Source organism: Phyllobates terribilis, unplaced genomic scaffold, assembly GCF_046119375.1.
Source record: "Phyllobates terribilis strain yellow unplaced genomic scaffold, ASM4611937v1 Scaffold_3__8_contigs__length_932513732, whole genome shotgun sequence".
Taxonomy (NCBI): Eukaryota; Metazoa; Chordata; class Amphibia; order Anura; family Dendrobatidae; genus Phyllobates; species Phyllobates terribilis.
Window position 1 is genome coordinate 137,937,184 of NW_027362763.1, and position 15,008 is coordinate 137,952,191.

The following is a 15,008-nucleotide window of genomic DNA, read 5'->3' on the forward strand; positions in this document are numbered from 1 at the left end:
ATAGTAGACATATTGCTTCACTTCTCTTACAGTAAAGAAAGCCTTCCTTCCAGTTATGTTATAGGGCACCCATGTTTTTCCCATAAACAAATATAAAAACAAAATGGTTCCATAAGTATTTTCATTTTATTGACAATCTGTGTAACACACCATTGACATGGAAGACATTAGATAGCAGTACTGAGTTGTGTAGCTGTGAGTCCAGCGTTGACGTGAGATAAAACACTCACTAGAAAGCAGCAGCAGCAGCATCTTTGTTTACTCCTCTCCAAAATGGAATCCTTGTGGGGATGTTTTGGCACCTCAAGACCTCTACAAACCTACAATGGTGCCTGGAAAGCACCTGCAGGTTTAACACTTCAAATAGTTTTAAGGGGGCAGTCTTTAAAATGGGATGATTTATGGGGTGTTTTTAACATACGTCCTGAAGTAGTCCCTTTAAAAAAAATACATTTTGATATTCTTCTAGGCTTATAAACTTTAGAACATTTTTAAAAATTGATGCCAATGTGAAAGTAAACTCAGTGTTTGATTTGGGTGCTTATTCTAAATCATGTGGCAAGACTCTTTAAAGGGTCACTATTGACTTTTAGGATTGCTTTATCCAGTAGGTGTCACTAGAGTTCTAGTCTTCCTCTCTGAAGAGGCAATTTGCTAATGTAAACGTAGACATGGAAAATGATGAGGAAAAAGGTAAAAAATAAAAAGTTAAGTTCAAAGCCTGTCCGCAGGATTTCTCCCCTCCCCCCATCCAAACTATTTATATCCACATGTAGCTCTCTCCAAGACAAGTCCAGCGATACCTTTGCATGGCCACTCCATTCCTCTGTTACTGAGAAATCTGTAATAGAATAGATATGCAAATGAGGCTTAAGTGCTATGCTAGATCTGAAGCCTCTGTCACCCCTGCTCTAGTCCCCATCCAGCGGACCTCCTCCTGCCTGACTGACAAACTCTATGCTTTGTGACTTTAGGCAAAGGAGTCATCAGTGCTGGGCGGAGAATAGAGCAGGAGTGACACAGGCTTCAGATCTACCATAGTCTTCCAGCTTCATTTGCATATCAATTTAATCTGATTTCTCAATGATTGAGGAAAGGATTCCCTTTAAAAGGAATCTGTCAGCAGGTTTTTGATATGTAATCTGAAGACAGCAGGAGTTGGAGGCTGAAACACAGAATTCAGGGATGTGTCACTTGTCAAAGTGCATGCTGTTGTTACATTGCCGGACTAGTCCAGCAGCTAAGCACCTCACTGTCTATGGATTTGGTACATGGAGAGCCTGGTGTGGGCGGAGTTAGCTTTCTCAGCTCTGCTTCATTCTAAATCTAAAAGCTCTGATTGTGTCAGAATGGCTGCACCCAGTAATCTAAGTGATACATCATTGGATTCAGCTTCTCTTTGCCTACATTATGCTGCTCTCAGATGAGGTAGCAAAAACTGGTTGACAGATTCCCTTTACACTTAACTTTTCATTTTTCCTCATTATGTTCCATGTGTCCACTTTTACATTTGCAAATAGCCTCTTCAGAGAGGATGAGGACTTGGTGTCACTTATTGGATGTAACAATCCTAAAAGTCAATATCGACCCTTTATTGATGTAACAATCCTAAAAGTCAATATCGACCCTTTATTGATGTAACAATCCTAAAAGTCAATATCGACCCTTTATTGATGTAACAATCCTAAAAGTCAATATCGACCCTTTATTGATGTAACAATCCTAAAAGTCAATATCGACCCTTTATTGAAGCTTTCACTTGTTGGCAGCTATCAAGAAAAAAACGATTGACAGAGATAAGTCTTGATCCACTAAAAAAAAATATCCTTCCTCTCCATCATTGTAGTAGAATTGCTGGTGCAGTGCATCAATCAATATCACCTCCCATGCATCTAGTATATGTTAGGGCGCAGTCAGTCGGAAGTATAACACTGATGACAATCGCATCGCAGTGCATGGACTGACTGGCAGCTCTCCTGACCCAAAGGTGACCTGTGACAGCTGCATAGAAATAAATGACGCTGTCCGGCTCCGGTTAGGAGCGGTGCCAGCCAGTCCGTGCACTACGATAAGATCATCAGCCTTGTTATACGTTTATTTGAGTTAGTAATGGAGAGGTGTCTATCAGACACCCCCATTTCTAACCCTGTAGTCAAAAGAAAGAAACACACACACACACAAAAGTCCTTTATTTGTAAAAAGCACTCCTCGACAATCACCCTCTTACTCCCATTTATTACCATAAAAAAAATAATCCACAGGGTCCCGCTTAATCCAAATGGAGGTCCCTTGCCGATCCCAGTCTTCTTCATCATCCAGTGTATGGAACTCCGTTCAGAGAACAAAGCTCCACAGACTGGAGCAGCAGCCACTGCCGGTTCTCATGCTGCACACAACGAGAACCCAGCTGCTGTGAACTGAGGTGACGTCATTATGGTTACCTCAGTTCACAGGCGCCGGGACTCATGAGGGCATCTCTCGGGCTGAAATGAGTGGTGACGTAAGGTTACCCTAATTCAGCGTCTGTGACCTGCAGTAACCTTACTGACGTCACCTCAGTTCACAGGGCCCGGGTCTCACGGAGTATAGCGGAGACCCGGCAATGGCTACTGTTAAAGTCTATGGCGCTTTGTTCTCTGAACGGAGCTCCATACACTGGATGAAGAAAACTGGGATCGTTATGGGACATCTATTTGGATTATGGCAAACCCTGTGGGTTATTTTTTATGGTAATAAGGGAAAGAGGGTAATTGTCGGTGAGTGATTTTTACAAATAAAGGATTTTTGTGTGTGTTTCTTTTGTCTTTGGGATTAGTAATGGGGGTGTCTGATAGATGCCTCTCCATTACTAATCCCTGGGCTTAATGTCAGCGGATATTACACAGCTGACATAAATCCCAAAAACATTACCCCTATTGCCAACGCACTAGGGCAATCAGGAAGAGCCAAGGCTAAGCGCCAGAATGTAATGGATGCGCCATTTCTGGGGCAGCTGAGGGCTGAGAAAGGGCCAATATCCAAGGACCTTCCCAGCCTATTAACATCAGTCCCCAGCTTTGCCTCAGCTGGTTATTAAAAATAGGGGGGACCACAAGTCAATCAATTTTTTTAGGGTCCCCATCTCCAATTTTTAATAACCGGCAAAGCAGACAGCTGGGGACGGATATTAATAGGCTGTGAAGCTCCATGAATATTGGCCCTTTCCCAGCATAAGATCAGCTCACATCTGTCTGCTTTGCTTGGCTGTTTATAAAAATAGGGGGGACCCCGTTTTTTTTTTTTTTTTTTTATATTTTCTAACAAGGACAGTAAAATACACATGCAAGGCACTGCTCCACTCCCTTATTTTCCTATCCACATTTGTTTGCAGGGCAATTGTACTGCTCTTACCCCCATTTTGCTTCTATTTGCAGCCCCTTAGCCCTTACTACGACCATTTTACAGCACCAAAATTTGGGTCCCCTTTGACTTTTATGGGGTTCGGGTCTGGGGAGAAGTTCAGGTACCCGAACCGAACTTTGGACTCAAGTTCGGCCGAATCCGAACTTCCACGGGTCTGTTCATCCCTAGCCACCACTTTTCCCTTGCACGAGTTTTGATGAATCTTCCTCCTTGTGGGGCAATGCTTACAACTTTAACATAATGGGTGGTATATACACTGCTCAAAAAAATAAAGGGAACACTCCAATAACACATCCTAGATCTGAATGAATGGAATATTCTCATTGAATACTTTGTTGTATACAAAGTTGAATGTGCTGACAACAAAATCACACAAAAATCATCAATGGAAATCAAATTTATTAACCAATGGAGGCCTGGATTTGGAGTCACCCCCAAAATTAAAGTGGAAAAACACACTACAGGCTGATCCAACTTTGATGTAATGTCCTTAAAACAAGTCAAAATGAGGCTCAGTATTGTGTGTGGCCTCCACGTGCCTGTATGACCTCCCTACAATGCCTGGGCATGCTCCTGATGAGGTTGCGGATGGTCTCCTGTGGGATCTCCTCCCAGACCTGGACTAAAGCATCCGCCCACTCCTGGACAGTCTATGGTGCAACGTGGCGTTGGTGGATGGAGCGAGACATGATGTCCCAGATGTGCTCAATCGGATTCAGGTCTGGGGAACGGGAGGGCCAATCCATAGCTTCAATGCCTTCATCGTGCAGGAACCGCTGCCACACTCCAGCCACATGAGGTCTGGCATTGTCCTGCATTAGGAGGAACCCAGGGCCAACCGCACCAGCATATGGTCTCACAAGGGGTCTGAGGATCTCATCTCGGTACCTAATGGCAGTCAGGCTACCTCTGGCGAGCACATGGAGGGCAGTGCGGCCCTCCAAAGAAACGCCACCCCACACCATTACTGACCCACTGCCTAACCGGTCATGCTGAAGGATGTTGCAGGCAGCAGATCACTCTCCACGGCGTCTCCAGACTCTGTCACGTGCTCAGTGTGAACCTGCTTTCATCTGTGAAGAGCACAGGGCACCAGTGGCGACTTTGCCAATCCTGGTATTCTGTGGCAAATGCCAAGTGTCCTGCACGGTGTTAGGCTGTGAGCACAACCCCCATCTATGGATGTCTGACCCTCATACCACCCTCATGAAGTCGGTTTCTAACAGTTTGTGCAGACACATGCACATTTGTGGCCTGTTGGAGGTCATTTTGCAGGGCTCTGGCAGTGCTCCTCCTGTTCCTCCTTGCACAAAGGCGGAGGTAGCGGTCCTGCTGCTGGGTTGTTGCCCTCCTATAGCCCCCTCCACATCTCCTGGTGTACTGGCCTGTCTCCTGGTAGCGCCTCCAGCCTCTGGACACTACGCTGACAGACACAGCAAACCTTCTTGCCACAGCTCGCATTGATGTGCCATCCTGGATGAGCTGCACTACCTGAGCAACTTCTGTGGGTTGTAGAGTCTGTCTCATGCTACCACGAGTGTGAAAGCACAACCAACATTCAAAAGTGACCAAAACATCAGCCAGAAAGGATTGGTACTGAGATGTGGTCTGTGGTCCCCACCTGCAGAACCACTCCTTTATTGAGGGTGTCTTGATAATTGCCAATAATTTCCATCTATTCTCTATTCCATTTGCACAACTGCATGTGAAATTGATTGTCAATCAGTGTTGCTTCCTAAGTGGACAGTTTGATTTCACAGAAGTTTGATTTTCTTGGAGTTATATTATGTTGTTTCAGTGTTCCCTTTATTCCTTTGAGCAGTGTATTAAAGGGAATGTCTCCTTTCAGAAAAGATTTTTTTTCCTCTAAGCTGTTAACAATGGTAAAAGAAAATAAATAAAAACTGCCTTACTCACCTGCCATGGGTCCAGCCCTGAGTTTCTGCTGCTACTCTCTGTGCACTGAGCTCAGCAGCCGCTGTAGGTGGCACAAGCTGCACAGAGCTCACTGACTGGCTGTCGAGGTGACGTCAGCGTTGCAAGCAGTAAGAGACACTGGGGCAGCAGCAGGGACTCAATACTTCCGGGGGAGTAAAGCACAGTTTTTTTTCCTTTTACCACTAACCGAGCTTGTAGATGAAACCAAGGGTTTATTAGGAAATAGCCCACAGTGACGCACGCTACTGCAAGGATACGCCAAATTCATTAAGTGCTGTGAGCCTCTCAAAGAATTCGGTGCATCTTATTCCTGCACAGCCCTCATTAAGACTGGCGTACGAGGGCCGGGCGTGGAGGAATTAAATGCACCGAATTTTTTGAGAGGTGCGCCCCACTTAATGAGTTTGTTGTCTTTTTGTCTGAAATGTTGGGTTGGCGTGACACTGCTGGCGTACAAAACGCTGGCACTTTTGCTGAATTTGAAGGACGGGTGTAACCACATTCTACTCCCCATTTTGGCAGAGCTGCTTCAAAGTGGAGTGACTTTTTCAAAGTGTTTTTACACCAGTGATTGATGAATTCCCCCCTTTATTATAAAACAGGATTTTTACAAACTAAGGGCGCAGTCAGACTGTCATATAAATCGGACCAAGATTGGATCACAGGTCAAGGACTGGCCGGCGGCTCTCCCTACCTGAGCGTGACAGCTTCATGTATTTCTAGGCAGCTGTCATGCTCGGGAGAGCCGCCGGCCAGTCCGATTTATACGGCCGTCTGACTGCGCCCTACAATTCCCCCAGCACCACACATACGTGTAACATATCCCTTGTGGGCTCTTATTAACTCAAATTTGAAATATTTATTTTCAGTAAAGATAAACCCATCTCAACAGTATATGTAACAAAGTGATAGAACAGCCGCACCAAAGTCAGTAGTAATAAAAAACCATAGCCACATGGGCAAATATAGGAACGACTTATGTCCACAGAGCTCGGCATGAGGTTTGTTTCCACTCATGAATTCTGTATAAATCCACTCATGATAATATCAGCACATCTCCGATATAAAATTGGAGGTAACAGGAAACCGGCAGGCACTAACCAGTTATTTTTTTGGCAGGATATGACCTGTATTATGTCGATAATCCCTGATCTCTTATTCCCCTCCAGGAATGATTGTGAGGATATTTAGGGAATAGTTATCTAAGCGATTGCTCTATACACAATATCAATGGAGACGCACTGATGGTAAACGCACGATCCTGCACGTAAATCATCGAATTGTGCAGTGTATGACCTGTAATCAGACTTATTGATCATCAGTCCCCGGCAGGAGTGCTGCGTACATTTGGAACGTATTAGTACATGAAAGTGCACGTGACGCCTCAGTCCTCCTTTTTCTTGTCCTCAGATTTCTTCCTGTATTTCAGGATAACAAAGACGACCCAGCAGTTGAGAATCAGCAACACAATGAACCGCACAAGAACTGAAAAAGAGAGAAAGAAAAATGTTGTTAGGAAGGAGTCGGTAAAGATGTCTTCTCATCTCTCCGGGCATGGTCATTTTAGTAATTATTTGGATCTAAGGAGTAACGGTTCTCCTTGTGGAGAGTGACAAGCCAAGCCTGGCATATCAGAGTGAGGAGACTTTTAGGCCATGCAATGCTCCTATGGGAAATTAATAATGTAAATTGCCTTCTCAAAGAGGAAGAGGACTAGAACTCTAGTGCCATCTACTGGAAGCAGTGATTCTAAAAGTCAATATCGACTCTTACAGTCTTTGGCTTTTATCCTAACCAGAATCTCAATTTACAGACACGGTGTTTCGGGGTGATGTCCCTCCTCAGTGCAAAATATGAGAACTGATTTGGCTGGGTGAGAGGCTTGAGGTCTAAGGGGTAACGTTTCTCCTTGTGGAGAGTGACAAGCCAAGCCTCTCTAAAGTGACAATTTGCATATTTAATTTCCCAGAGGAGCATTGCATGGCTTATAAGTCTCCTCACTCTGACATGCCAGGCCAGGCTTCTTACCCTCCACAAGGAGAAACGTTACCCCTTAAATATCAGTCCAGAGCCTCTCACCTAACCAAATCAAATTTCTTGCTTTGCACTGAGGAGGGGCAACACCCCAAAACACCATGTCTGCAACCTGAGATTCTGATTTGGCTTTTATCCCAAGTCTTGTGGCAAGGCTCGTTAAAGCGTCGATATTGCCTTTTAGGATCGCCGCTTTCAATAGGTGGCGCTAGAGTTCTAGTCCTCTTCCTATCAGAAGAGACAATTTGCATACATAATTATTTGGACAATTCTGGAATATCAGTAGAAATCTATCCCTCTGTTACTCCTCTTGGAAATGTATTGTTAGACAATTGGGTGGTATCATTCTCTTTATCAAAAGTATGTCTCCCTATACCAGTGTTCTCCAACTCCAGTCCTCAAGGCCCCTCAACTGATGATATTTACAGAATCTCCTTAATATTGCAGGTGATGGATGGTGGCCTCGAGGACTGGCGTTGGGGAACACCGCTCTGCACCATCAGCACTCATTAGACAGCGGAAGACTGTAGGAACGTCATCCATTGACAAGCAGAATGACAACACCCAGTTGGCAATTTATTTATATATTTCCAGGAGGAATAACAGAGGAATGACATCTCAGTTTATAAGATTATATTGGAGAGCTGTTACTGATTAATTCTGTTTTCTCAGTAATGTTGACATATTACAGGCCGGGCTGTGAAAAACAGAATTGCTGGAAGTGGTCTATGCTCACAGCGGAATACTGGAGCCACAAACTGTGCACCTATAGACACTATAAAGCCTACTGGAACGGGAAAATCCGGGTATTGACAAGCGGAACAGTCGTGAGTTTGTGCAGAAGTGGCAGAACTCAGGAGCCACGGCGAATGCAAATAAAAAAAAAAATAGATAACTGCGTTTGGCCACTTGTTTCTCCTGACGTTCAGGAAAGGATTATGAGAAGCCTGAGGAAATTGTCGCAAAAATAACCCTGTCTGTACAAAGCCTTAAAAAATCAGCTCCAAGGCTCACAATGGAAACGCCACCGCCTAGGCGTAGTATCAAATCTGATGCCTAGTAACGGTCATCAAATAGTCTCTAAACCTAGACACCCCTCTACCAAATGAGGACTTGCCCCCATTATTCGTTGATAGTTTATGGATCCACTTGCATGACACTTGTCCATGAAACCACTGACGGTCTCTACGTTTCCCAATCTCTGTTACATCATGTCCATGATGACTGCAACATCATAGATCGCTTTTACTGAGAGGGATCAGTAAGGATTTCCCTCTCCACCATTTTCAAAAATTAATACCTGGAAACTCCTAGAACACCACAATTTTAGCTTCACTTCTATATCTCCAGGCTGCTCAGCAACCAATAGAATATTATTTAACAGGGAGAAAATGTAAGATTCTACATCTGGGCAAGAAAAAATGAAAATGACAAATACAGAAAGGGAGGAATAGAACTAAGCAACAGCACGTGTGAAAAAGACTTGAGTATACTAATAGATCACAGAATGCGCAGGAGTCAACAGTGTGATGCAGCAGCAAAAAAGGCAAACAGTTCGTGGATGTATTAACAGAAGCATAGAGTCTAGATCACGTGAAGTAATTATCCCGCTCTACTTCTCTTTGGTCAGACCTCATCTGGAATACTGTGTCCAGTTTTGGGCACCACATTTTAAAAAAGACATTGAAAAACTGGAGCAAGTTCAGAGAATAGCTACCAGGATGGTGAGCGGTCTGCAAACTATGTCCTACGAGGAACGGTTAAAGGATCTGGGAATGTTTAGCTTGCAAAAAAGAAGAATGAGAGGAGACTTAATAGCGGTCTACAAGTATCTGAAGGGATGGCCCAGTGTAGAGGAATCATCCTTATTCTCATTTGTACATGGAAACTCAAGAAGCAATGGAATGAAAAGTATTTTGTTCTTTTGAACTTTAGTGCAATAATCTAAAGCAGTCAGTATACTGTTTTACAATCTTTACCATTGTACCATCCATCTGCTTTGTGACGTACCTGCAATGTCCCCGGTACTCATCAAGGTTGTAAATATCCTTGCTGTAAATAAAGAATAAAAACAATGAATAAAGAACATAGAAAAACATTTAGAATATTTATACTATACAGTGGATCTTAAAAGTCCACACACCCCTATTAAAATGCAATTTTTTTTTTATGGGAAAAAAAAATCACACCAGGAAGGGTCATTTTAGAACTTTTTCCACCTTTAATGTCACTTATCTGTTTGAATTCATTGAGAAACAAAATGAAAATCACTTTGGAAAGGGAAAATAAAAATGTTAAATATAGTTGCATAAGTGTAAACACCCTCTTATAATCGGGGATGTGGTTGAGTCCAGAAGTAGCCAGTCACATACAAACTCATGTTTAATAGTAGTCACTACAAATCTGCCGTCATTTACCGTTTTTCTGATTAATGCGATATAAAGTTTTTCTGTTTTAGGGAGAATTTTCCTGACATTCTCTTCGTTGCATTTACAACAAAAGCCATCATCCTTAAACAGCTTACAACACAGCAAAGGGATCTCATTATTGAAAGTTATCAGTCAGGGGAAAGGTACAAAAACCTTCATGGGATTAGATATAACGTTAGACACTGAAGACGTCATCAAGAAGTGGCTTAAATTTAGAACAACTGGGGCTGTGGAGTCGGAGTCGTGGCGTCAGGATCCATTTTGGTGGAGTTGGTATAAAACGGACCGACTCCGAAAATTCACAATAAATTGGTACAGTAGTACAATGCAGGATGCGCTATAAATTTTTTCATAAGAATTTGGGAAAGTTATGAAATATCCAATAAATGTCTGTTCTGTTCCTGATCTAAGAATGTCGGCTTTTAGTTGAGATAAATCTGTGCTGCTCTTTATGTACATGCTCATAAGTGAAACAGTGCTGTAGAGTCTGAGTCATGGAAATTGAGGAGTCGGATGTTTGGCTTACTGACTCCACAGCCCTGAGAACAACTGTGACATTATCTAGAACTAGACGTCCCTCAAAAATTGATGAAAAGACAAGAAGGAAATTGGTCCACGAGGCTGCCAAGAGGTCTGCAGCAACATTAAAGGAGCTGCAGAAATGTATGATCTCCCGTATTCTTCATATGTCTGGCTTGTGGGGTAGGGTGACAAGACATAAGCCTTTTCTTACAAAGAAAAACCTCCAAGCCCAGTTATATTTTGCTAATACCTACATCGTCTGCCATAAGCATGTGGGAAAATATGTTGTGATTTGGACTTCTTGTCCATAATTACAAAAAGAATGTTTTGTGCAAAGCCAACACTGCGCATCCCCAAAAGAACACCATACCCAGAGTGAAGCATGGTGGAAGCAGCATTATGCTTTGGGGCTGTTTTTCGGCAGCTGAAACTGGGTCTTTAGTCAAGGTGGCAGGAATTATGAACAATTCCAAACATCAGTCAATTTTTCAACAAAACCTTCAGGCCTCTGCTACAAAGCTGAAGGTGGAGAGGAATTTCACCTTTAAGCACGACAACGACTCTAAGCATATCTCCATATCAAAAATATCCACTGTATATATGTAATGGTGTCAGGGGTTTTCTGGTATCTGGTAAATGTTAATAGACATCCTATGCTGCAAGCTCCCAGCACAGGTCTGTGACACACCAGCACTGAGCAGCAGCATAGATGTCAGTCACAGTCCCACCTGCATTCATTTGCTTACCATCAGGGGCCGTATAGAATAGTAGTGGTGTCATGTTCTCAAAAAGTAATGAAAAGTGACCTATTAGCACAGGTATATGTCGCCATGGCCCACGTCAGTGCACTCGCTTGTCCAGAGTCCTGTGTGCGCCATAGATGCTGCAACTGCAGAAACTTGCTTGATGCACTGATCAAAGTACATAAATTCTGCAAGACAATGAGATATAAATAGTTGGTTTCTTCAGAAATATAGGATGATAACACACGTCACATTCAATTACTAAATTGGCATATATTATTTTACCCAAAAATCCACACAATGAACAAAACAGCAGTGAATTAAAAGGGTTATTCTCATCTTGTTAAATGGGTAAAATTGAAAAATTCTTGGAACAGTAACAAACATTGAAATCTCCTTTTTCAAGAACAGAGGGATTATTAATTTTATAGTTTACTGCTCGGTGCCTAGGTTACCGGCCACCTCTGCAGTCTATGAGCAGTGGCCTGTCTCCTATGCAAGGAGCATGAGCATGCAAGTGCTGCTCTGAAACTGGATGGATTGTCATATCTGTCCAGTTTCAGTCCCCCTCTGATCCTTCTGCATGCAGCATGGGAGAATGTATAGTTTTGGCCATGATGATGGAGTGAACTGTCACTCTTCAGAAGTACACTGCCCCAAGCAGGGAGGCAGAGGAGCAGTGCACTCTCGAAGAAAAAAAGATGAGAACATGTCTCCATTCACTTTTATAAGAGCTACGTTAACAGCCGAACATTGTGGGACCTGCAGATATTCATGGCATATCCTGTATTGGAAGTACCCACTTAAGGGACATGCATTGTACTCACCAGTGCGATGTCTATTATCCATTTCTTAAGAACCAATATGTTCCAGAGACCGAAAAACCTAATCTGTAGTTAAGACATGCAAACAATAGTGTGATGAAATGTGTGGTCACTAAGGCCACGGATACACATATTCAACTTTTTTTCACACATATACAACCCCTGGCAAAAATTATGGAATCACCAGGCTCAGAGGATGTTCATTCAGTTGTTTAATGTTGTTGAAAAAAAGCAGATCACAGACATGGCACAAAACTAAAGTCATTTCAAATGGCAACTTTAGGGCTTTAAGAAACACTAAACGAAATCAAGATTAAAAATGTGGTACTCAGTAAGGGTAATTTTTTTCAGACCAAGCAGAGGGAGAAAATTATGGAATCACTCAATTCTGAGGAAAAAATTATGGAATCACCCTGTAAATTATCATTTCCAAAACTAACACCTGCATCAAATTAGATCTGCTCGTTAGTCTGCATCTAAAAAGGAGTGATCACACCTTGGAGAGCTGTTGCACCAAGTGGACTGAAATGAATCATGGCTCCAACACGAGAGATGTCAATTGAAACAAAGGAGAGGATTATCAAACTCTTAAAAGAAGGTAAATCATCATGCAATGTTGCAAAAGATGCTGGTTGTTCACAGTCAGCTGTGTCTAAAATCTGGACCAAATACAAACAACATGGGAAGGTTGTTAAAGGCAAACATACTGGTAGACCAAGGAAGACATCAAAGCGTCAAGACCGGAAACTTAAAGCAATATGTCTCCAAAACAGGAAATGCACAACAAAACAAATTGTAGAAGGATCATCTTTATTCTCATTTGCACAAGGAAAGACTAGAAGCAATGGGATGAAACTGAATGGGAGGAGACACAGATTAGATATTAGAAAAAACTTTTTGACAGGGTGATCAATGAGTGGAACAGGCGGCCACGAGAGGTGGTGAGTTCCCCTTCAATGGACGTCTTCAAACAGAGGCTGGACAGATATCTGTCTGAGATGATTTAGTGAATCCTGCTTTGAGCAGGGGGCTGGATCAGATGACCCAGGAGGTCCCTTCCAACTCTAACATTCTATGATTGTATGAAATGATGAACGAATGGGAGGAAACTAGAGTCAATGTCTGTGACTGAACTGTAAGAAACCGCCTAAAGGAAATGGGATTTACATACAGAAAAGCTAAACATAAGCCATCATTAACACCTAAACAGATAAAAAAACAAGGTTACAATGGGCTAAGGAAAAGCAATCGTGGACTGTGGATGACTGGATGAAAGTCATATTCAGTGATGAATCGCGAATCTGCATTGGGCAAGGTGATGATGCTGGAACTTTTGTTTGGTGCCGTTCCAATGAGATTTATAAAGATGACTGCATGAAGAGACCATGCAAATTTCCACAGTCATTGATGATATGGGGCTGCATGTCAGGTAAAGGCACTGGGGAGATGGCTGTCATTACATCTTCAATAAATGCCCAAGTTTATATTGATATTTTGGACAGTTTTCTTATCCCATCAATTGAAAGGATGTTTGGGGATGATGACATCATTTTTCAAGATGATAATGCATCCTACCATAGAGCAAAAACTGTGAAAACATTCCTTGAAAGAAGACACATAAGGTCAATGTCATGACCTGCTAATAGTCCAGATTTCAATCCAATTGAAAATCTTTGGTGGAAGTTGAAGAAAATGGTCCATGACAAGGCTCCAACCTGCAAAGCTGATCTGGCAACAGCAATCAGAGAAAGTTGGAGCCAGATTGATGAAGAGTTCTGTTTGTCACTCATTAAGTCCATGCCTCAGAGACTGCAAGCTGTTATTAAAGCCAGAGGTGGTGCAACAAAATACTAGTGATGTATTGGAGTGTTCTTTTGTGTGTTTGTTTTTCATGATTCCATAATTTTTTCCTCAGAATTTAGTGATTCCATAATTTTTTCCCTCTGCTTGGTCTGAAAAAAAATTACCCTTACTGAGTACCACATTTTTAATTTTGATTTCTTTTAGTGTTTCTTAAAGCCCTAAAGTTGCCATTTGAAATGACTTTAGTTTTGTGCCATGTCTGTGATCTGCTTTTAATCAACAACATTAAACAACTGAATGAACATCCTCCGGTGAGTCCATAATTTTTGCCAGGGGTTGTATAGAGACTAGAGAGAGAATCAGTCCAGGCCTGAATTCCGTGGCCGCTGGACGGGAATCCTGACGGCATCCTCAGATCTTCTTTTGATTAGCTGGCCTGGATGACTGCTCACCAGGCCGGCTAATCAAACAGAGTCGCAGATAGAGGGCAATTTGCATGGCTGACATCCACTGACCATGGAATATTGACCTGGCGCCCAAACCGGGATCCTGCAAATTTAATTGCTCATCTCCAAAAGGCAATCTGCTAATGCAGAGGAATAGTTTTGAAAGACAATGGATTTAATCCATGTGTGCATCCGCCAACATGTCCATGGCAGAAATAGAAGTTTTAGTGTCCGATTTTCGCTGCTGATTCTATAATATATTAATGTGACAGTATTCATAGGTGAATCCTAAACGTGTGAACAAAATCTAAGGCTATGTTCTCACTTTTTTTTTTGCTGCAGCCAAAACCTGATCTCTTGTCAGTAAAAACCAGGTTTGCTGGCTGTTTTGTTTTCAGGATCCCAAAGTTAATTTTTGCTTCCACCATACAAGCATGAACAATACGAGGTGTTAGGCCGTCAATACAAGACGTATGTGACACCATAAAACATTTTTGGGAAAAAGGGCAATTTGATCAAATTATTTAGTGGAAAAAGATAGAGACTATTCTGAACAAAAAAAGTTCATAAAAAATACACAATTACAAATGTAACAAAGGGGGGGGGTTAAATTGGTAAGGCATAGTTTACCTAACACATTGGTAGGGCATTGTTTACGTTAACATATCAGTAATTTAATTAAACTGAATTAATCCTAACTACCATCTCAGGTGAGGAGAACAAGTCATTTTGGTTTAAACTTGGGAAAATTACAAAAATAAAATGTGTTTCACATCCTGTTGTACCTGCTTTTTCTTCACTAAAAGCAAAAACCGATGGCAACATCTTTAGCTGCTTTTTTTGCACTTACTCATTGCTTTCTTTGGG

The 15,008-nt window shown here is 42.2% G+C and overlaps 1 protein-coding gene across 2 annotated transcripts in view; it reads right to left on the bottom strand.

Annotated features, from left to right (window-relative positions):
* Nucleotides 1–2,314: 2,314 nt before the first annotated feature.
* Nucleotides 2,315–15,008, bottom strand: part of SLC66A3 (solute carrier family 66 member 3) — a 31,317-nt gene continuing 18,623 nt past the window's right edge. Inside the window, exons 4-8 of one of the 2 annotated variants that reach the window (XM_073674155.1) lie at nt 11,896–11,953; nt 11,136–11,256; nt 9,385–9,426; nt 6,120–6,825; nt 2,315–6,026 (exon numbers count right to left, since the gene is read on the bottom strand). In XM_073674155.1, coding sequence (XP_073530256.1) covers nt 6,725–6,825; nt 9,385–9,426; nt 11,136–11,256; nt 11,896–11,953 — 322 coding nt within the window. In that variant the 3' untranslated portion in view covers nt 2,315–6,026; nt 6,120–6,724. Of the gene's footprint in view, nt 6,027–6,119; nt 6,826–9,384; nt 9,427–11,131; nt 11,257–11,895; nt 11,954–15,008 lie in introns of both variants that reach the window. The other variant, XM_073674154.1, reaches the window with a different exon arrangement.